The sequence below is a fragment of the Malus domestica genome, chromosome 15 (assembly GCF_042453785.1).
Source record: "Malus domestica chromosome 15, GDT2T_hap1".
NCBI lineage: Eukaryota > Viridiplantae > Streptophyta > Magnoliopsida > Rosales > Rosaceae > Malus > Malus domestica.
The window spans coordinates 37,224,669-37,249,410 of record NC_091675.1 but is presented as its reverse complement, the minus strand read 5'-3'; the positions used below and the strand labels follow the sequence as shown (position 1 = coordinate 37,249,410).

At 37.1% G+C, this 24,742-nt stretch overlaps 1 protein-coding gene across 2 annotated transcripts; it reads left to right on the top strand.

The window, feature by feature from the left end:
- Positions 1–2,274: 2,274 nt before the first annotated feature.
- On the top strand, positions 2,275–6,271 carry LOC103426413 (pentatricopeptide repeat-containing protein At2g36980, mitochondrial). 2 transcript variants are annotated; one of them, XM_008364501.4, is made up of 2 exons: positions 2,275–2,486; positions 4,302–6,271. In XM_008364501.4, exon 2 carries the CDS (start codon positions 4,364–4,366, stop codon positions 6,245–6,247), a length of 1,884 nt encoding a protein of 627 aa, XP_008362723.4. In that variant the 5' UTR covers positions 2,275–2,486; positions 4,302–4,363; the 3' UTR covers positions 6,248–6,271. The 2 variants fall into 2 exon arrangements, with proteins under 2 accessions (XP_008362723.4, XP_028950518.2); XM_029094685.2 differs by having other exon boundaries at positions 2,336–2,486; positions 4,550–6,271.
- Positions 6,272–24,742: the final 18,471 nt, after the last annotated feature.

The following is a 24,742-nucleotide window of genomic DNA, read 5'->3' as shown; positions in this document are numbered from 1 at the left end:
ATCTCGAGAGCCAGACTCCCAACATGATTACTTTCTCAAAAATCGAAGAGACACTGCTCCCCGAATCTCGAGAGCCAGACCCCCACCATGATTGCTTTCTCAAAAATCGAAGAAGCATCGTTCTCCGAATCTCGAGAGCCAGACCCCCACCATGATTGCTTTCTCAAAAATCGAAGAAGCATCGTTCTCCGAATCTCGAGAGCCAGATACCACATACCACTTTTTCAAAGTGCTCTGACAGAGTTAAAACATGTGAAGCTGGCAGCTCCCACTACCGTGCTATGACCAAGTAGGGTAAAGGAATAGCATTACTACTTGTTGTTAGGGAGACTCCTATATATGTCGACCTTCATCCCCAACGGACAGGCAGACCTGCAAAAATGCTCAACCCTTCCTCATATCTGAGAGGGCACTCCCAACGAAGCCTTTCGAAATATTCAGCTTTCTTTCCCTCCGATAATACCTTTGCAAACAAGCTATACTAGAGCAAGAATATCTCATATCATCAGGGTTAAAAGCAAGAGTATCCCATATCATGCTTTTTCCCTGTCTTTTCCTTTGGCCTTGTTTTTACCTGCAAGACAAGGAGAAAGAGAGCAATCAGTCAGCACTTGAAATCAAGCTCCCAGCCAGGAACTGACAGCCTGGAACCCCTTACCTGATTACTTACCTGGCATTGCTCTCGAGTACTCATCTTCAACATCTTATGTTGCCAGGGAAGATACCGCATCTGCTTGAGGAACAGATAGGGCAAGTGCGAAGGATACAAGGAAGCATGTGGAGACAAGCGTAACAGCACACGTGCCGATCCATCCATTACTCTGTCAAAAGCAAAAGTATCCCATATCAGCAGGGTCGAACGTACTCTAGATTTGATGGACTTGTTTTGACCCTCAAATTCTTCAGTCGGCCTTATACTCTGGAGGAAACCAGAAAACCCTCCAGCTCAGTTCAAGAATAAGCCTGTGGAAAGTTACTTCTTCAAAAGCAAAAGTATCCCATATCATCTCTTCTCATTTTTCTTCTTTTTATCCTTCATGCTGCTGCAAGATGGGGAGAAGGTGAACAATCAGCCGGAGCTCTGATTGCTTACCTTGTTTGTCACCTCTTTCAGCAAATCCCCTAGCTCGGCGACTTAGGAGACTCCTACTACATGGTTTGTATCGCGCTTGACCAAGCCTGAAACTACAAGTAAGCTTCAAGTGAAATTGATACATTACCTTGTGCATCTCCACCAGTTAAAGATACCACCCCTGGATAGAGGAAGAGTACTTCCAGAGAAGCTGCCACATCTACCTATGAGACAGATAAGGCAAGTCAAGATGATACCACACTCCGATACTTAGAAGTTTCGTGATTACGAGATCATTCTCCCACAATATTTCCTAATGTCATTTGTACTCTAATGTCATTTGTACTAAATCATTCACTTGTACTCACTAAAGGAGAGCTTGAACCTATGTACTTGTGTAAACCCTTCACAATTAATGAGAACTCTTCTATTCCGTGGACGTAGCCAATCTGGGTGAACCACGTACATCTTGTGTTTGCTTTCCTATCTCTATCCATTTATATACTTATCCACACTAATGACCGGAGCAATTTAGTAAAGATCACAAAAAGCGACCGTTTTCGCTACCTAGGATCTATCTTACAAGAGAACGGAGAATTAGATGGAGATCTCAACCATAGAATACGAGCTGGATGGATGAAGTGTAAGAGTGCATCCAGCATGTTGTGTGACCGTCGTAGGCCACTGAAGCTCAAGAGAAAATTTTATAAGACGGCAATAAGGCCAGCGATGTTGTATGGCACAGAATGTTAGGCGGTGAAACATCAACACGTACACAAAATGGGTGTAGCAGAGATGAGGATGCTTCGTGGGATGTGTGGGCACACGAGAAAGGATAAGATTGAGAATGAGGATATCCGAGGTAAAGTAGGAGTAGCCGAAATTGAAGGAAAGATGAGAGAAAATCAGTTCCGGTGATTTGGACATGTGCAAAGAAGGCCGACTGACGCTCCGGTTCGAAGATGTGACTACGGGACAGAGGTTCAGGGCCGAAGGGGTAGAGGAAGACCTAGGAAAACTTTGGAAGAGACTCTAAGAAAAGGCTTAGAGTACTTGGATCTAACGGAGGACATGACACAAAACCGAGCGCAATGGCGTTCTAGGATTCATATAGCCGACCCCACTTAGTGGGAAAAGGCTTTGTTGTTGTTGTTGTTGTTGTAGTAAATGTTTACAAATATGAAGGGGTCTTGTGAAAATATGATAAAGATGTAGTGTAATTAACTCATTTCTCTCTCCGTTTCTGTATCCACCACCCCCAGCCTCCACAAACGGAGCTTAGGCAGCGATGAGGACGCAAGCACAGCGGTGCCGGAATTCGAAGCGGGTTTGAGCGAATTGGGTAACTATCACATATTATATCTTTTCCTGATAAGTGTGAGCACCATCTGTCTCCTTCAAGCTAGCTTTCCAGGTGATCATCCTCATTTCCTTCAATTTATTGGATTATCATGTTTGTTTTACATCTTTTCGGAAATTAATTTTAATGGTTAATCATGCTTTAATTTCTGCAAGATGTCTTTCAGCTTTTTCTGTTGGTAATTGGTTTAGCTATGACTAGTTAGTTTTGAGTAGTTGTGGATGTTCGTACATTGTTTTTGACTGAAAAATTTAAGGAATAAAGTTAGTAATTTGTTCCGTCATCCAACCTGTTGTCGTTATCAGTATTGAAAGGTTTATTATTCTTTCATTGTTAACACAAGAATGCAGTTAGCCAAGTGAGATTAGGTTCTGAGTCTTCTGACCCGGGGTTTAGGGTTTAGGGTTTACGTTTTATATTTCCCCCCATGGATGACTCAGGTCCCAAACCTAGTTGCTTCCCCAGCCCCAGTCCAGTTTTTGGATCTATTCTTCATCTTCAGTCTTCACGTTTACGTTTTGTTCAGCCGTAACGAACAAATTGCTCAACCCACATATATGTTCAAACATACACTGATTATAGTTGGAAAGATTACAAATGTAACTGGATTGTCTTAACAAACCCAGGTTGCTGTATATTTACTATATTTTCAATTTAATTGTTTAATCAAAGCTCCACAAGTCAGTAATGTACAAGCCAATGATTTTAACGTGTAAAACTCAAATCTCCACTAGTCAGGATGCAACCGACTAGACTTGGACTTACTAATCGACTTGGTTCTTCCCCAAATCTTATGCCAGCACGATTGTTGTCTACATGATTAGTATATGCCTCATGTACATTCTGAGTAAACTCTAATGTACTCTTGCCAGTCTTGAGTCTTGGCTATCACAACTCACGAATCACTTACTCGTCTGTCAAACATATCTGGTTGTGATCGATTTTCTTGCTAATTTTTTCCCCTGTATGTCAGCTCAAAATTTAGAGCAAAAACTCATGCTAGTCACCTTAAACAGTCACCCTTTGAAGAAATATGTTAAAAAAGTCATGCAATCTAAACAACCTAACAAGGAAATGCATGTTAACCATTTACCCTTCCTGTGTGAGAGTTGGAATTTCCAAATTTGTCTCCAAATACCCACAACAATATTGACTTTTTTTTCCGTTTGCCTGTATAACAACCACGCTGCACTACTTCATAGTGATTCTTTCGAGTCTTAAGACTTGATGTAGACAGCACTAAGATTACAATACATGGCATGTTTTGGGTACTTAACACTCTCTCTGTTATTGGACTCGTATTTTTCCTTAAATTCTCAACCTCACTTCGACAAAAAAGGGCCTAATCCAGAGTCCCAGAGTGTTTAAATCTGATATATTTTAATACGGGATAGAGAATGTTCTTGTGTTTAGGCTGCGTGACAACTTTGTTGAGAAGTTTATTTCAAGATACATTCTGTCATAACTAATTGTGAATGAAAAACTAATGCACTTATACAGGGTTCAGATAAAATGGACTTATATGTTTTAATTATTACTTCATATTTTGGGGAAAGCCTTGTTGTAGAATATGGTGTTTCTTTTTCTCTTAATAAAATGAAAGTTTTACGAGGATGGTTGTAAACCTACAAGTACAAATGTGAATGAGGAGAAAATAGAGTGATTCCTGCATTTAGGATTTGAATCTTATATTATGAATCTGTACAGGGGTATCTTTCTTTATTACCTAAGCTTGTGCTGTGCCATGAATATTTGCTCTATTCCCTACGGCCTGCATTCAACTTCTCAGATTTATTGCTTTATTGTGGTAGTCTTTCTGTAATCAATCTTTATCTTATGTATCTCACACTTTTTGTTTGCTACTGGCAGCATTTTCCTACACAAAACGGTTTTGTAGATTAATGAGCTTGTCTTAGAACTCCTAAAGTAGAATGATATGCACTCAAAATTTGTTTCATACAACGTCAAAGATAGTAGCCCTTGCAAGATCTGGTCAAATAACATGTGCTCGCAAAATTTTCAACGAAATGCCTTTCAGAGACTCTATTGCTTGGAATGCAATGCTTACTAGCTATATGCAACTGGACTTTCATAATGAATCTCTCTCACTTTTCCAGTGCATGAGAATCTCTGACACTAGGCCAGATCACTTTACCCTCACTGCAACTTTAAGTGCGTGTGCCGGTGCATACGAGCTTCAGTGTGGAACCCAAATTCATGCGCTAGTTACTGTTTTGGGTTACCAGTCTTACTTGCCGGTTAATAATGCGCTTATTGATATGTATGGGAAGTGTTTGAATCCCTTGAGCGCTAGGAAAGTTTTTGAAGAAATGAAACGTAGGAATGAGGTGTCTTGGTGTTCGTTTTTATTTGCACAGACAAACTCTGCTCAGTTCGACGTTGCCCATGAAGTGTTTTCTATGATGCCAAAAAGGGTTGAGATAGCTTGGAATATTATGATTGCTGGTTATGCACGAAATGGAGAAGTGGAGTCTTGTTTGGCTTTGTTGAAAGAGATGACAGAGAGTATGTGTCAGCCAGATCAATGGACTTTCAGTGCTCTCATGAATGCTTGTGCTGAAGCATTAGAATTTTGGTGTGGTTGCATGGTACATGCTCTTGTCATTAAAAGTGGTTGGAGCTCAGCTGCAGAGGTCAAGAACTCGGTTTTAAGTTTTTATGCTGAAGTAGGCTGCCATGAAAATGCAATAAGGATTTTTGAATCCATTGGAACTCTAACACAAGTGTCCTGGAATGCCATGATTGATACCTACATGAAAGTGGGGAATACTCACGAAGCACTTCTTGTATTTCAGCGGGCCCCTGAAAAGAATATTGTTTCCTGGACATCTATGATCGCTGGATTTGCAAAAAATGGACCTGGAGAAGAAGCTGGTAGCTTCTTTGTGGATATGGTGAGAAGTGGAGTGCAACCAGATGACTTCACATTTGGAGCTGTCCTTCATGCATGTTCAAGCTTGGCAGTACTTGGACATGGTAAGATGGTACATGGTTGCATACTTCGATACGGCTTCCATGCTTATATCTTTATTGGGAATGGCTTAGTTAACATGTATGCTAAATGTGGGGATTTAGAAGGGTCAGTCCGTATATTCTGTAATATTCCTGACAAGGATCTAGTATCTTGGAATGCTATGTTATTTGCATTTGGATTGCATGGGCAAGCTATCCAAGCTGTACAGGTTTTTGAAGAGATGGTGGAAAATGGAGTAAAACCGGATAATGTGACCTTCATTGGCCTGCTGATGAGTTGCAGCCATGCTGGGCTTATAGAGGAAAGTCGTGTGCTTTTTGAAACAATGAGATCAGTTTATGGCCTTTCCCCCGAAATGGATCATTTGACATGCATGGTGGATATGCTTGGCAGAGGTGGTTACTTAGCAGAAGCAAAAGAACTGGTAGATAAGTACTCGGAAGTAGGTGGTGGTGAGACCAGCTCATGTGAAGCTCTGCTGGGGGCATGTTCTGCACAGGGGGACATAGGATTTGGAAGAAGTTTGGGCGAAAGTCTGAAGATACTAGAGCCGCATAAAGAGGCGAGTTATGTGTCACTGTCAAATTTGTATTGTGCGAGCGGGCAATGGAAGGAAGCAGAAATGGTTAGGATGATGATGGTTGATCAAGGGGTGAAGAAAATGCCCGGTTGTAGTTGGATACAAGTGAGAAACAAGGTAAAGGCTTTTGTAGCCGGGGAGCATTCGTATTCGTGTATGAACGACGAGTTATGTAATGTATTAACTTTCATTGATTTTGAAATGAGGAATCCATGCTGCTGTGTTGGTGTTCAAATTTGAAACAAATATGAGTTTTACTCCAAATTCAGAATTTGTAAATGTAACATTCCCTACACTATTAGATTTGAGGTCTCCCATTGCGCTTGTGGCCCAATGCGCTTACCTTCCTTCAGGATTTGGGCTCACCACTCCGCCTTTAGCATCACGTGTCATGCACGAGAGTTTTGGTGTCACTGTCAATGTTGGGTTCCATCTGGTGTCAAATTTTAACATGTACAATTTGAAGTTTAAGTGGTGATTGGTGCTAACATGATTACTTAATGAATTAAATCCTCTTTTAGTTCTTGGAGGGCAACGTGGTTATGGGTAATGCTAGAGAGATTAAACTTGTAAACAAAATTTTAGAAACTAAAGGACATAGAAGTTGATGATTGATTTATTACTTAAATGTTGATAAACGTGCTCATTCTTATTGATGACATATCATTTAGCTTACAAAATTTGTCTCCAAATTTAATCTCCCTAGCATTACCTTGTGGTTATTCATTAAAAGGCTCCACATGACATGGTCGACACGTAACTGTGTGTCATGACTATTCAAGTCAATGTAAGATTACATTGGAGAACACACCCGGTTGGAATTACAATTTAATTAGATCATTTTCTAACTCAATAATCTTAACCACATTATTAATTGAGACATAAGAATTCATGTGGTATACTCACATGCCTCAAGGACCCCAACAAGGAAAACACCATGGTGGAGAGTGAACATGTTGTATCATCAAATAGTCACTGTCATATCCAAAAGGCAACGTCGGTATCTCATGTCAAAACATTATTTGCATTATTGCAATTCTTAAAGTTTATTGCTTGACATGTATTTACAATTTCGCACAAGAACTTGTTGGAAAATTTAATAATAATATTATTATATTAAATTTATTAATTGAATGGAAATTAGAAGTGGAGTTTTTTTGGTAGAAAGATGTATCTACTCAAATGAAAAGTTACAACTTTTGACTCTTCATGAATGGTCACATGCTTTCCAAAAAGGTATCTCATATTCTATAAATAGGGAAACTCCTTATAATCACACAAGAACTTTTCGTCAAACATACATATAATGCATGCATTAAATATTAGAGAGCCTTATTGAGTCCATATGAGAGAGTTTTCAACACAATCGTGGTTCATGGAGACTTGTGATTTGGAGTGCTACTATTACAAGAACATGGTCGTTTTATCTTGGGAGACATGCGCCGATCAACCATGAGCATCGTAATGGGGTGTAAACTTGTCTTAAGGACAAAGTGTCTAACACTTGCCTTCACCGTATTTCCAGGTTTTTCTAGTCCATTATGTCATGTTCATTTAAATTTGGTTACTCATGTGCATGCATTACTTTGATATATAATTGCATGAATTATTTCTTGATTTTATATGTGATTTAATATAGCAATTAAAACTAATTTTTTCCAACAATCTTAAGACAAGTTTATTGGTTTATTTGCTATATTTGATTAAAAAAGGTTGGTTTGAGAAACTGAATTTGTTTCTTTGCAACAATCATTTTTATATTATTCTATTTAATAGTTACGCATGAAAGGGTTTACGTTTTGATTGAAAAGTTTAGGTTTGGTTGATATAATTTTGTCATCAGTTCCGAATTGGCATTAATTACATAAGTGTTTGTTGACAACATGTTTTATATTCATACATGTATTGTTTCCAAGAACATACCAACTATATATATGTGTTAATTTTGTGGTTTTACATATGTTTAATGTCATATATATGAAGTGATTCATAAATTCATATACCGTTAATGAATTTAATTGAGATTTGATTGGATTCAAAATAAGAAATAGTAGAGCATGCATGGCACTTCTTTTGTCTTCTATATAAGTGACAATGATGTATATAATCTTGTGCTAGTTGACAAACGGTTATTTCCTTAAGAGTATTCACAAGGAAAAGTTATTTGGTGCAGCCATTATTGTAATAAGATATCTTCTCTACTTACATTGGTTGAAAAGTTCATTAATTCTCGTGAATGTATATGAGATGTGATTTTCTTTTTGTTATAAAGAATTAGCGGTTTGTCTGAGAAAGTTAGTTAAATTTTATGCAAACCTCCATGAAGGGTTGCGACCCTTCATGAAAAGGTGATATGGCGCAAACAAGAAGAAACTGTTTCAATTTTGAAAAGTAACGATTATCGCTTGAGAATGAAACTAAGCCGAACCAAATCTTTCTATTGGGAAAGTAACATTCCCTGCCTGGAAAAACCAAGCCCTACACAATGATTAGTCTTCTGCATGCAAATACAGATGCTTTCATTTTATGAAAGCAAATGGCAGAGTCATGGTAGGTTTGGTTGGAGAATGGAAACACTCGGTTTGTTTAGCATCTATTGGTGAAAGATTCCTTGATATGTATATTTGCTTGATGAGTATATTAATGTTGCAAATATATGTGAAGGCAAAAGAAGTATTCCTGCAAAGGGAAGAAACTTCAGATCATGTTGGGTTTGATAATTAGAAGCCTAATTGAGGAGACAAGTGACTCCGTATGTTCATAGGGCTAAGGAAAAAAAAAGTAGCCAACAAGTGCATCTCCTTAGAAAGGACTTGTGAGGCTTGAAAACCTAGAAGTAAAGATAGATAAAGAGACAACACCTTCATTGGCACCTACTTCTTAAGTATGATGAATGAGTAATTGATAGCATTAAAAAGCAACCACAATGTGAGGGAATTGTGGGGGTGGCTTAGCTATTTTTGAGAAATGGAACAACCGAATTGTGGATGATTCAATGAAAGCACTGCATAGATAATCTCCTACCCATGTCCTATGATGAAACAGTGTTATCTGCAGCGCATTTAGGATAAGCTTTGCTTTGAATGGTTCCTATACTTGGAAATAACAAGTGGGGTATTGCAGGATACTTTTAATAGGAAGTCACCTATCTTGAGTGAGGAATGGGGCTATTCCTGTGAGATTTTTTGAAGGGCTTAGTTCTCTAAAAGCACTCATGAGAAACCAAGAATTGTTTAGGGCCAAAATGAACACAACCGAGCAGCCACGGAGTGTCTGGAAGGGTATTGTGTGATTACTATTGTCTTAGTTTACACAAACGGCTGGGCAGTTCAAGACATCGCGCTCACTGATTAGCTAAGTAAATCTAATAGTAATTCACTACGGAAGGTTCAAAGTCAAAAGCCACCTATCCTGATGCGGTACTTTTCCTACTGAATTCTCTCTCTAGTGTCTGCATTGTCATTTGCATGATATTGAGTCAATTTCCATTCATGTGGGGGATTGTTGGAAAAATTTAATAATAATAATATTATATTAAATTTATTAATTGAATGGAAATTAGAAGTGGAGCCTTTTGGTAAAAAGATGTGTCTACTCAAATGAAGAATTGTAACTTTTGACTCTTCATGAATGACCACATGCTTTCCAAAAAGGTATCTCACATTCTATAAATAGGGAAGCCTCCTATAATCACACAAGAACTTTTCGTCATACATACATATAATGCATGCATGAAATATTAGAGAGTCTCATTGAGTCTATATGAGAGAGTTTTCAACACAATCATGGTTCATGGAGCATTGTGATTTGGAGTGCTTCTATTACAAGGATGTGGTCGTTGTATCTTGGGAGACATGCGCTGATCAACCATGAGTACCGTAGTGGGGCGTAAACTTGTCTTAAGGACAAAGTATCTAACACTTGCCTCGACCGTATTTCCAGGTTTTTCTAATCCATTATGTCATGTTTATTTAAATTTGGTTACTCATGTGCATGCATTACTTTGATATATAATTGCATGAATTATCTCTTGATTTTATATATGATTTAATATAGCAATTAGACCTAATTTTTTCCAACAAAACTCTAGATTGATCGTGTCAGTGAACTCACACCTATACGGTTGTTTTACTGTTTGCAGATGAATAACTAAGGTTAGCATCCTCTCAATTGAACAAACATACATTTGATAATCTTACATAAGTCATTTAAGCGACTCACACTCTCTCCTCTCCTATAGGGCCGGCTACACATAGAAGGATGGGCCTTTGGGCCTTTTGTCATTTTAGCTATCTTATGTATTTAAATGAAGCCCAATGCGTGTTGGCCCAATGGGCTCGGATAACCCAAACGTATTGTAAGGCCTAAAATTAACATCTAATCGTTAATATGATTAATTAAGACTTTCTAATTAATATGATCCATTAGATTCTAATTAGCGAGGAGTGGGTTATGAGTAATTAAGGCTTTTGTGGTGTACGAGCAATTAGACTGTACCATTTGTAATTTAAGTTTGCTTATTCTCACCTTTTTGTAATATTATCCCTATATATCTTAAGCTTAATCTGATTTCCCTATAACCATAACCGATCTTGTCTACTAGAACCGATCCTATATATTACATATGAGTATAACTTTTTTAATAAAAAAAAAATTGTAACTAAAAAGAAAATTCATCATCATATGATTTTATCTAAATTAGAAATAATTGAGTAGAATCAATACTTAATATATTAATTTATCATTTTTCTCTAGCAATAAAAAAATATGTGTATTACTTTCTTCCACTTTTTTCTAGCAATTAAAAACTAACTTGTGTATTACTTTCTTCCACAAACACAAGTGTGTAAACATCAAAATTTCGGTGAAATAAATGTTCACCAACACATTAAATTTTGAGATGTTAGAGTTTACTTGCCATGCACCATGTGTTTCACAAATTGTACATACGACGTGTGACTCATCAAACCCGAACGAGTCACTAAGGGCATCACGCGATGACATTTGGCAGACAATAGTTAACGAATTATCTTTATTAATTCTTTAATTAATTTTAATTTAAATCAAACATATTAATTTATTTGAATTAATTGATGAAGTAAAATCACGGTTCTTTCGTCAATGAATCAAGTCCACAATCAAGAACTAATCCCGCCATAAGCAAAACGTGGAGAACCTATAAATTCGAGGCTCCAAAACAAAGAAGGTCAGAGATTCTTCCACACACTCAGATGTTGAAGCTCTCAAGCCCCAAACACTCTCAAACACCCAGAAGACTCAGAAAGCTCTTTGTGTTCTTCGTTGCACTCGTGAAGAATCATCAAGCACTACTACACGTGCCGATTCTTCCATTGCCACAAGCCAAATCTGAGATCAAGTCATCGCAACCCTTGGATCAACAACCCCTTACACACACTTTACATTTCAGAGATTGAATCAGAGGATTAACATTTTGTATCACATATTGTAAACCCTAAAGTCATTAATTCAAATTATTATTTTGTACATGTGTTCTTGTCTCATTTTGTCATAGGAAATTCGTGTTTACAAAGCCCATTTCTATATCTCTCTTTCAATCGTGCTCTCTTTTTTCATGGATGAACCCTAAATAATGATTTCATGGCAATTGGAGATTATTCAATTAGTAAGAGTGAGATGTTGATTTCAATTAAGTTTGAATATGATTATTGAGTTCTGTATGAACATATTGTTTAAAAAATTATTATTTTTTTAAATAAGGATGGTTATTTTATTAAATTCAAGGGCTCCCAAAATGTTAGGAACGTCCCTCATGTCTATGCATATTATTTGATCAATGGTGAGGGAAAGAGATCATCTCCAGATCTCTTCCACCTAATTCTCCTCATCAAAAAATCTGGGTCCTTTAAATTTGATCAAACGGCTAAAAATAGGGGCCCACTTTAAAAGTTATAATAATTTTAGCCGTTGGATTAAATTTCAAGACTCCGAATTGTTTGATGAAGAGGATTAGGTGGAAGGGATCCGAAGAGGATCACTTTCCGATGTTGAGGACAAGAAAGGCCCACCAACTAGGAATAAGACCACCGCGTCCCACGTGATTTTGGTACACAACATTGTTCATCTCCTTGTCTGAAAACGATCTCAGTCCCACCAGTGTTTCCGTTTATCCCTTCATTATTTAATGCATGGTTTCTTCCAGAACCCTATCATCTGCATGCGTTTTGTATATCAGACAGATATGTCTGTGTAATTGTTTTCTTTCAATTTCTCTTTCCTTAAGCTGTAAAATTGGAAATAAAAAATGAATATATCTTCGATTAAAGTTCGTTGGATTCGATTCAATATCAGTCGATTATTATGATTTGATAAGTTTGATTTGGATTTCCAACCCTACTAATCTGACTAAAAATGCATAGGCGGACCCTTATGCATACACATGCATGGGACACTCTAGCACCTGCACCAGGGGTGTGTGTGTGTGTTTATGTGTAAATAATGCAGGCTGCTCTTCAACCTAATTTTTGTCCATTTCTGATCAGTGGTTGCAATATTTCCTTTTATTCTGATACTTGGTAGAAATTGTCAGCTTCACAAACTCTTCCCTGGTTATTATGCTGGAAAAGAATACGTACGTGCCCTACACATCTTGTTTGGCAAATTAAGATGTTCCCCGGTCTCTATTTCTCAGAACAATGCAACATCTAAACCCTAACGAAGAAAATGAAGCTATAGAAGGTATTTTCTGAATGATTTACTCATAACACGAAGGCGCATATTTATACAACGTATATGCTTGGTGTACAAGTAAGAATCTCATCCTATAAAAAAGTACAATGAGAATTAGATTACAATATTAATTCCTAATCCTTAAAGATATAGTTGACTTTGACAAGACTCCTTCTCTAACATCACCCCACAAATAGGACGGCCAAGAGGAGATAACTTTGGACCGAAGCAGAAGAAACTGTGGCTTAGAAAGACCTTTGGTCATTAGATCCACAGGTTGATCCAAGGGTGGAATGAATTGTACTTTATGTGTGCCAAGCTTAACACGTTTGTGAACAAAATGATAATCCAACTTAATATGCTTTGTGCGAGTATGAAAAACCAGATTGGCTGCCACGTAGTAGTATTGAGACTATCATAAAAAAGATAAGTGGGCGTAGAAAGCACACGTTGAAGTTCACGATGTAAGTAGGATACTGAATTTGGTACTAGCCAAAATATCCTGTAATTAAAAATTAAAGTATGCTAGATTGACTAGTCAAGGTCACTAGTCAACTAAGTTCAGATTTGTTAGTTAATCAAACACAAATCAACCAATCAAACTTAGCTTCTGTAAGTTGTCCTAGTTAAAAATAGTCCAGTTCAATACACATATTAATAGGCAAAATAAGCGACATGAACTAGACATAGGAACTAGTCAACAAGAACAGATTCATCATAATTAACTAAACCAGGAAACAAACTTAGTAGACTAGTACGTTAGCCTAGTCAACAACAACACAGTTATACCTAACAATGCAGCAGCAGCACATAGTTAAGCACCTTCACATATCAGTTTATTAACTAACTAGTTCATACAACATACCATAAACATATATGGATATGTAGGTAAGTTTAAGCATGAAGAAACACAAAAAGTTTTGAAAGGAAAAGCCCACATTTGGCTTTAAAAACTAGGGACTCCATGGAGTCCAATCCACAGTGCAAATAAGATTCATACAAAGTATCACATCAGGCTTAATTTCCAGATCTAATCTATAGAGTAGCTTTACTTTTGTGCAACCTTACTTTGCACGAGATGGAGATGTCTTCAGTCTTCACTAGGAGGCAGCTCCAACCTTGAACTCTTCCTCTTATGGCACCGAGACCAATACACTCAATACAAATTATATGATGATGATAATGTGAAATCTAGATTCAAAAGACCAATCAATTTCTTCAGTCAAATGGTTGAAGGAAGAAACCAACATGAATCTGAAAACTAGGTCTAAATGAAGATTTGAAACTTAAAGTTAGACGATGAAAACAATGCAAACCTATTTCTCAACTATTGAGAGTTTAAGGCATGAAAAAAGATTTGGCAGTTAGGGTTCCATAAATAAGGAAAAGGCAAGCTCAAAAGCTTTGAATGCACTTTATCTCTCTAAAATTTAATTTGGACAACCAAAGAACAAATGAGCCCTAAGAATTGTTTTTAAGAAAAAAGATTGTTTGTTTTCAGCTAGCAAGTACAAGAAACACTTGTCAACCCAGAAAATGATCTGAGCAAATCAAGGGCTAAAAGCAGTCCATGAGCAAAAAGGTGTCAGTCAACCCATATGGACAGTTTTAATTTGTGTGCCCAGTTAGCTGGAAGGCAACTAGCGTTTATGATCATACAACATCACTAATCAAAAGGTGGTAGAAATTTTAAACATGAAATGAATATGCATGAACAAACCTTTGAAGTGATGGCCCAAACCCTTGAGTACATATCCTAACAATAAAAACCCTTTGTGCATAGTATGTCCTAAACTAATTTGAGCATAAGGTACATATTACATTATTGACAAAGAAAGCCAGGACACATAAGTCTAGACTTCATAGAGACCCGAAGAGATTCAACATAGGTGTGAGCAAGAGCATGATACTCAGACTTTGCACTAGAACACGAGACAATAGGCTGCTTTGTAGAGCTCCAGGAGATGAGATTGACACTAAAAAAAGAAGATGCCCAGATGTTGAACAATGGGTGTCCAGACAACCTGCCCAATCAACATCAAAATAACCATGGAGAACAAATGGACCACGGTGAGGCCAAAATTCTAAACCCAAGTCTAACGAACCTTTAACATAACGAAGAACAAGTTTGGCAGCAATCAAATGAGCAAGGTTTTAAAAGACGCTAGGCGCTAATCGGGCGAGGGGTTGGGGCCTAGGGCCTAAGAGCCTAGGTGGGGCCTAGATTGGGGCCTGGGCAGACTAGGCAGATTTAAGTAAATTTATTATATATTGTATAAATAAGTGTTTATTTATACTTAAAAGATACATAATGATTAATGACATACATATTATAAAGTATTAGAACATAATGATTAATGAAAAACATGGGGAATAAGCATATAATGTGTGTTCTTCTAAGTATTTGACAATTCTCTTACAATTTATTAAAAAAAATAAAATGCAAAATAAAAGTTATCTATTTTCTGTCTAAATGGGAGTCACGACCTAGGCGGGTTTAGGTGGGCGCCTAAGTGGGTCTAAGCGCATTTTCTTAATTTTCAAACGCCTAAAGATTAACCGGAGCGGTAGCCAGCCGCCTAGCACCGCCTTTTTAGAACAGTGCAAATGAGTCATAGTAGAACGAGCCATAAACTGAGAAATATGATTCACCGCAAAGGCATATCAAGACGAGTCAAAGTGAGATACTATAATGACTCAAGGAGGTGACAAAACTCAGTGGGATCAGAAAGAGGAGTACCATCCTGATTAGAAAGCTGTGACCTGGAGGCAATTAGTGTAGTAGCCGGCTTGCAGTCAAGCATGTTGTTGCGATTTAGAAAATCAAGAGCATACTTGGTTTGTGTCAGATGGACACCGGAGAAAGCTAGATGTACCTAGCCGACGAACACTAGATTTGTTGGGCAAACCTTATTGCATGCCATTTTTTACCTCTTGGCGCCAATATTGTGCCTGATAAATTGTGCCTTGCCCTGTGAATAACTTTCATCATGTAAAGGTTTTGAGTAATCCTAAATGTTGATCAGCTTTGCCTTGCCAACTCAAAAATCCGTCAGGTAAAGTTTCTTCTCTCGACGAAAATGTGTTCGTCGGACAAAATTTTGTAGGCAAGTCCTAATTTTTGGTAGTGCAAACAACCCTAAATAATTATTATCGATTCTTGTTTTTAATTATTACGTACTTTTTTCTTCAATATCTGTTTAAATAAAAAATGTTTAATAGTCATGGCATGCAACAACTCTTGTAAGTTTTTATTTTTTTATTTATAAATATATTATTGAGGGGAAGGGAGGGTATAAAACTATTACAATAATTTAGGGGAGGAAGAGCTTCGAACTCGGAACGGACGGGTGGAAACCTAACACTCTGTTTACTAGGATATTAATGCATATGAAGACTGTATCGGAGGGTGCTTGTCGACCAAGGATGCTATATATCTTTTCCACACTAGACAGCAGGAGACATGATGTTGACTCCATAAGACCTTATGCTCACGTAGAGTTAAGAGCAGAGGAAGAAACTACTACAAAACTTACGTGGCATGTAGTCCATCACAGCACATAGTAGCTAGTAAGAATCGACGTACGTACAGTACCCTTCATCGGTCTATAAAGACCCTTAGCCATCAAAACAACCTCCAAGCAGATAGACAGAGAGAATAAGAGATTAATTGATCAATATTAATTCGCACTACTAATTCTGTACTAGCTTGCTTAGCTGAAAGGAGCAGTACTCTAGTTCGGATCGATGGCTGCGATTCCCTGCAAGAACCTGGTTGTTGTGGCTTTGTTCTTGCTTTGTTTCATCTCAATCACAGCTCAAGGTACGTAAATTATATAGACATATATTTTTCTTCTTAATAATGGTCTGTAATTCTTGACTATTTGCTATATTTAACTATAAACATATTTATCGAACGAACTAAATATTTTAACGTACGGTGTTAATGTGTTGTAATTTGTTGCAGGAAGGAGTTTGGAATTGGGAGTTGTTAGTAAGGGAGCTGCTGATGCTCATCAGAAGAAGAGCCATGACCTTCATGACACTACCTTTAAACAGAAACAGGATGATGATCAAGGAGTAGTACTGCCAGACGAGAGTAATGATCTACTGGCTATGGATTACACTCCAGCAAGAAAAAAGCCTCCAATCCATAACTAAGTTAATATAGTTGTTTTTCCCAAGGGAAGATAAATGGAGTATTAGTTTAGTCTCAATCTCTATATATCTTCATGTTCTCCTTTGTAATTACATACCAAGCTTTATTATCTATATTCTAGTAAAAAGTAAAAATTGTATTTGTTGCAGTCCTAATTTTATTAGGAATTTGGTTGTGTAAATCCGACTAGATTATGTATAGGAATCCTATGAGATCTAGAAGAACTTTCCTTGTACAACTTGTATTACTTTGAGAGCAAGTTCTCTCTCCCTTATTAGTATAAATAAAGGCACAAGGCATGAGGTATACACACATAGAATTCCTCAAGGCTTTCTCTTCTCTTTCTGTCTGGTGTTGACTCTCTCCCTCTCTTTTCCCTTAGTAAAATATGCCTACAACATGTTATTAGCACATTCTCATTGCTGTGCTAAGGAACTAAAGGATTTTGGAGAAGGATATTCTACAACTAACAATCAAAGGCTTTTATTGTTTCCATACAATTCAGGTTCTTCTAAAACACGAAATTGATATTTTACAAGCCCTGCTAGCTTGCTTCCACGGCCAACCGCTATTTGGGCCTGGCCTATTGAACTAATATAGAGACCCACGGTCCATAATTCGATAAAAAAAAACATATTTTTGGCTCGTAGTCTACTTCTGTAAATTACAATCCAATATATTTTTTTCTTTGAAACCGAACATGAAGTTTCAAATTAGTGCCTTTGAAACCCGAAGTTGTCATAAAACAATACAACCATGTAAAACCCGAAGTTTTTCATGCAAATTAAACCAATGTCTTTAAACCTGGATTTTCTAACTTTGATGCTTATGGAGGTTTTTATTTCCTATAACACCAACCACAATTTTGTTTGCTCCATGTAGTGGATTGCCGAACCATCACAATTTTAATTTCACCGACATGGAAGTTTCTGACAGAAACTACTATATGTGGGTACAAGAAGTGAAGCTCCACTTGACTATTAAAGCCAACAATGGCATGGAAGAGCTGAATAAGCTTCCATCATGATCTTCATTCGAAGACATATGAATGAAGCATTACAAACGGAAGTACCTAGCTAAAAAGGTTTTCATGACTCTTTAGCTTGCTTTACGGATTATTCATTCATGAAAGATGATCTTGCTTGAAGTAAAACATGATTGAAACCTTTATGTTCATGAATATGTACAATTCCGAGTTTATAGAATCGATCAAATTTTGGTTGTAGCATATATTTTTTTTTTCGTTTTTTTCATGTCTCTAACTTGCTCCTGAAGTAGTAGTGTAGAGAGCAAAAGTTTACTAAATTCTCGAATTTGATTACTACCATAACTACGAGAGAAAGTTACCTCAGTGATCCAACTAGGAGGTATAGAATAGTATAAACCTAGCTTCGATAGAGTCTAACGAATGGTCTGATCCAATTTCAGTTGGTGACCATTGAAAGACATTCCCTATTTGTGCATTGATGTACCAAAGGACATGTGATTGCTTCAGCAGGGATGTACTGAATAGAAGGCTCTACTTTGATAGAGGCCTACTGAATATGCTCATCCAGCTTCAGTTGGAGATTACCAAACATACCTCCCCTAGCTTCGGCTGGAACCTTACAAACCTACATATGGATTTGTCTCTTTCTTACCCACTTTACGATTTGTTTTACTACATATAGTAGAATTAGGATCTACCAAGGGGTGGCATCACAGTCAGAAGTGTGATTCTTTCGCACCAAAGACCCAAAACTTCATGAATAAGGGATAATATTCTCAAACCTCGAAACTGAAGAATCTACTTTCGTTTTGAGGGAAGAGATCATTGGTTATGCACTTGCTCGTTTCCCGACCAACGTTGTTGAGAAGTACCATTCCCATAATCAATATGTGAGACTAATTTTGCTCCTCCTAACACATTTGAAAGAGCAGAATTTTGACATGGAATGCCCATGTTGGCCAAACCCCTAATTAAATTTGGTTTCCTTTAACAATTTTCTATGTTCTCAGATTCAAGTTTGGTGTTTGTTTTATTTATGGATAACGTTTTGGATATTGTCCTCGAATATGAGTTAATTGAATCATGTTTCTTGTATACATATGATTGAATTCAATTAAAATGTGATTAGGTATAAATGTGGGAAAGTTAGTTGTTTAGATGAATGTGCTACTACACACTAATTTCATACCTCAATCACCACTCTGACTACGAATTCAGGTTTATCTAACCTGATTAAGTACCACTCCTCATTGTATGAATGGTATTGAATTACCATTACAGATGCCTTATATCCTTCGCGTTCTAGAAGAACATTGTTGAGTATTAATGACACGCCCGACCCTGATATTCTCCAAACACCAGGGTAGGCACGTGCTGGTCGACACCTGAAGGTGATGAAGCCATATTAGGATGCATGAGAACCAATGAAAATAAATAAGACTTATAAATTTAAATCTAATTAATATGCAAATGAGGAACATGTTCAAAGCATACAATTAATCTAGAACACTAAAAAGACATAATGTAAAATTGAATGAACAAAGAGATGGGTCCTACACCGAGAGGACTCGAAGATGCAGATGCAGGAGTGCCTTGACGTCGTGATTGTATGCCTCAATTTTAAGTTCTGAGGGGGCACAAAACAAAACATGAGTGGACCAATTTGATATATAAATAGTACTAATCTAATTATTCAACAATGTACTAACCTCCAAAGTTTATGAAAACTCAATAACATAATATGTAATAGGTTTTCCGAAAATCCTAGCATGCCATAAAACCTTTCATAAAACATATATCATATTAGTGTGTTTAGTAGTGGTATATATTATTAAGGAATATACATATATATAATATTTCATTCGCCTGAAGGCATATAGAACACTTCTTCATTCAACCAAAGGTTCTACATCACGCGCCCGTAGGCAGATCATTCGCTTGTAGGCACCCGTAGGCACTACATCTCTCGGCCAAAGCCAATTTAAGTATCTTATGGGATTGAAATTGAACATCAATTCTCAATGTTCAACCCAAAATAGCATCTCATAAGTGATCATAAATCACAATTAAATCAATCACTCAAACTTTGGTAAATGCACCAAGTTTTCGGTTTCTACCAAGAGTTGTGCAATTGTGTATACAACTATGTTGGTCCACTTGAGGCCTATTATCATCCAACCATTTTTGGCTTACAGTTGGTTACATGGGTACGAACCATGATGTTTCACATTTACGCATTTTTGATGTGCACCCTATGTGCCATATTGCACTGCTGCAATGTACCAATATAGGTCCTCACATCAGGATTTAAATCTATATCGATTCTGATTCTCATTCAAGCTCTTTAAAGCCCTTGCAAGCAATCTCTTTACCATTTATATTTTGCAGATTGTCACTTTGATGAGACAGTATTCTGGCTATTAGAGGGAGATATGAATGTCAATATTTCTGAAGAACGACTTGCTTAGGCATTGCCCACTATGTCTCATCTCCATCCCTGTATCGCACAAGTATGATAAGTAGATGTGATGTATTCTAGCTTTCAAAATGTTGCTACAAACGCATTTTTTTGATCTAGTTAAAATGACAAGATCATATACCAACTGCAAACATACCTGTAAGGACAGATGTACCTAAGACGTTGAGTAACTTCCCTAAAATGTGTGATGTCCCTAAAAGATAGTCGGCCACCTTTGTTTGACAGTCCAATACCTTGGCTTCTAGCCAATCATCTGTCTTCGGCTAGATGTGCAACATATCACTTGATTTATGGGATTCATTCCCCTAGAAGAAGAAGGATATGGCACAAATGAATCCATAGTCAACCGTTGTCTCAACCATTCAATCTCATAAGATTAATCTGGTTATCCCAAGACTTGAAGTTCTTGGTCCAATATACTAGTTTGGGTGAGATATGGAATTGGAACGAGATAATGAAAAGTGACGAATCGAACCGCATTCCATTGATTAGTGACAACATGGAATTGATTAGTCAAATTACAATCTAGGTTGAATTAGATTCCTTACCAGAGTGTTTGGACCTATTGTTCCTGCACTACCTGATGCGAAAATTAACTTAACACACAAATTTAACCCTCTTTTGACAATTGTAGTACAAGTATAAGTAGGGATCATTTTGGACCGGGGATTAGAAGGGCTTGCTAATAACCTCTAAATTGACTCAAAAACATAAAACTAAACTTAAAAACACTTAACAAGACTCACAAGACTCAAAGCAAACTTAAAATACTCAAAACAACTTAAAATACTCAAAACAACTTAAAACAACCAAATAAACTTAAACTAGACACTACGAATGACTTTGGATTAAAATTGACTTTTACTTGAATCAAAACACTTAAAAACACAAACTAAAATAGATTTGAAACACTTTGAAACAAGAAACTAAAAGGGGGGTTTTGATTTGGATGAAGTTGAAACAAACAAACAAGTATGAAAAACTAGACAGATTGTAAAACAAATTTGAGAAATAAGATGATGGATGAGATAGCTAGAGGCTTTTTCTCCACACATGACATGTATGCAAATAACTTGATTTCCAGTTACTACTTCATTGAATTATGAACGACAATGCTCCAAATTAACCGTGACATCACTAGTTAACTCTCAGATTTTCCTTGTTTTATTGGATTGGATGACATCATTCGACAACCCAAAACATTCTTAAAAAATTCCCTACATGACATCATAATAGAGATACAGTCAAAGATCATTACGTTTAATGAAAATCATAAGCATTGACAAAGCACTTGCAACTATGACATCATGTCACTTATTCTAGGAATTGAACTTAACGCGATCGTTTATAAGCGACCTTCACTACATGTGAATATAAGTTTGTAACGATTATGTGAAACTTCCTTATATTCTAGCAATGGATTTATGCATGCCAATTAAGTGTCGACCCTTAATTAACAAATATAAATAAGTTATCAATCAAATAGTTAAGCCAATTGCATTCACGATTCAAAAGTTCATAACTGGAATCTGTCAAATCATAATACACACATAATCATGGCTTTGAAATCACCCCTAGCTAAGAGGGGTTTAGCCACTCATATTCACAACAAAACGAAAGAAAATGAATTTAAACATTGGAAACGAAAGAAAGAAAACACCTAAACGCTCCAACGATCCAAGTTGGACAACAATCACGTCCAAGCACTTTCCTTTCCTTCCTTTGCTACGGCACAAGGTGTTAGTGAGTGTTTGAAGGTTTGTTTGTATGGAGGAATGGGTGTGAAGATGAGTGGATGTGTTTGGATGAAGGTTGTCTTGAAATGGGGATGAATGATCAAGCAAAAACTAAACTATATGGCTGCCACACACACTTCCTTTTATAGAGGAAGTGCATGGCAATTGAGGGAATTTGGTGGTGTTTGCAATGATTCAAGGGTAAAAATGAAGTAATGATGCAAAGCATGAGGGGTAAAATGAAGTGGTGTTGCAGCAATGAGTGCATTGAGTGGTGTTTGAAATGATTCAAAGGTGAAAGTGAAGTGATGATGCAAAGCATTGGGGGTAAAATGGAGTGGTGGTGCAGCTAGGGAACATGAATGATTGTGCACATGGTGGAGAAAGGAAATGGAGGTGGAATGGTGCAGAAATGAGTCAAAGGTGCAGCAAGACTCATGATGCACGGCATGGGATTCCAAATGTGGTGGATGGTGCATCAATGAGTGCATGTAGTGGAGGTAAAAGTTGTATGAAATCTGATGGGTGAAGGGGACAAAAAATGTGCAGCAATTGAGTGCAATGATTCCATGTTTTGATGCATGAAATTAGAAATAATAAGAAGACAAGGGTGGTGCACGGCATGGGTGGATAATGAGTGTAATGGTGCATGAAATGAGTGCAAGAAATCTGGTGCATGAAGGGGACAAGGGTGATTATGCATGGCATGGGTGGAAAGGTGAGTAAGTGGTGAATCAATGAGTACAAGGAGGTGAAAGGATATTGTGCACATGGTAGACAAAGGAAAGGAAGTGGAATGATGCAACAAATGAGTCAATGGAGGGAACATGGATGATGATGCGCGGCATAGGAATGGTGGTGCACGACAATTATGGAAAGATGAATGGTGGAGTGACACCCCTTTGTGGCTGAGCTCTTTGTCCTTTTTACATTAATTCTTCTTTCTCTTTAACACATTCCTAGCCTCTTTAGTCTTCAATTTCGTCCATCCACCTTGCTCCATGCATGTGCTATCCATTCCAAGCCCAAAACTGCTCCAAAATGCACCAAAATGCATCTTATTGCTTTATAAGGCCTATGGACCTACAAACACACAAAAATAGCTTAAAATACGTAATTAACTAAGAAATAACAACATAAATGCATGAGAACAAGCTAACTCAGTCGCATAAATATGCTCCTATCAAATTCCCCCAGACTTAGCTTTTGCTAGTCCTCGAGCAAAACAAAACAAACGAAACAAACAAAACACAGCCTAGACCTTCCAACATTTGCCTCAGGGATTTTTAATGAAACATGACATGTTAAAAATCATCATTCCCACAGATTTTGGTCATCTTTACACTTGAGCACATACTTAATCACAGTCACCACTTACTAGTTCACAATTAACCAATTAAAATGATGTTTTGAATGTAGTAACATGCCTTAGAGAATTTGCTTAATTCCTTACAAGATACTCTCTATTTTCACACACATTTTCTGACTACACACCCTACACTAGTATATGTGAGAAGATTGATGTAAACACGAAAGACTAGGACTCACATATGTTATAACAAAGAAAGCAATTTTCTGGAGTTATTAAGCATGTTTAGATATGATCTCATGAATGGAATGCTACTACTTAGATGCGAGAACCAGTGACACCATATGCTCATACCAATTTCGAACTCCACAAATTGAAACACACAACACTCAAGATTGAAGTCAAAGGTTGTAACAAGGCTTGGGGTAATGGCTAATAAAGAAAGGATAGGAATAACAAACGTTCTTAAAGCGATAGCAAGCAAAGCAATGAAATAGATGCTTGGAATTCACTTTAGAATGCAGAATCAACTTTTAAATACAAAGGGAAGATTCATGCAACATTTAGGGCCGAATTCAATGTTTTGGATCCTTTTTTAACAAACAACACTTTAGAGCTCTTTTTCATACTCTTTTCAATTCTTTTTTTCTTTTCACTCTTTTTTTTTTCTTTTCTACCCGTGCCTTATTAAGGACTTTGGCACACACACACACACAAGAATCACTTCCCCCACACTTGCTTTCTGCAATACATTGATAAAAAAAAGAGTTTATTTTAAGTCATGCTTTACTACGCTTCAAGAACAAGGGTATGGATGGTCCTAAAACTAGGCTAGGTAAGGATAGTGTGGATTAACAAAGAACATAGGCTTAACAAGGCTCAACGGGGTTAAACTTAAGCACATAATGAAATAGGGGCACGGCAATTTGGCTTTGGTGGTCACTACACAACTTCATCTTGAATATGTGTTATGCAAATCAATAGCATGTTTTGAATGAAATAGGCATGAGTTCTAGCATTTGGAACTAAATGATGAAACGCCTTCTAAGTAGCAACCAAGCAAAGAATAATGAGATCATGCAAGGACTTTAGAAAACAATGATACACAGATTATTAACTCTCCAAATAAACGTTTAGGCTCAAGTTTCACAAGGTTGTAGCGTGTTGGAAATGTGCCCTAAAACCAATCATATGATGATACTTTACGGACATTTCACATGTTAAACTAATCTAGTTTAATATCAAGGGCAAAGATTATTGTTTGAGCCGTCTCATATAAATGTTATATGCTTAAACGATAAGTCCAAGGAATATGTGATTGGGAGAATGCGATCTAAAGAAGTTAGATTCATGAGA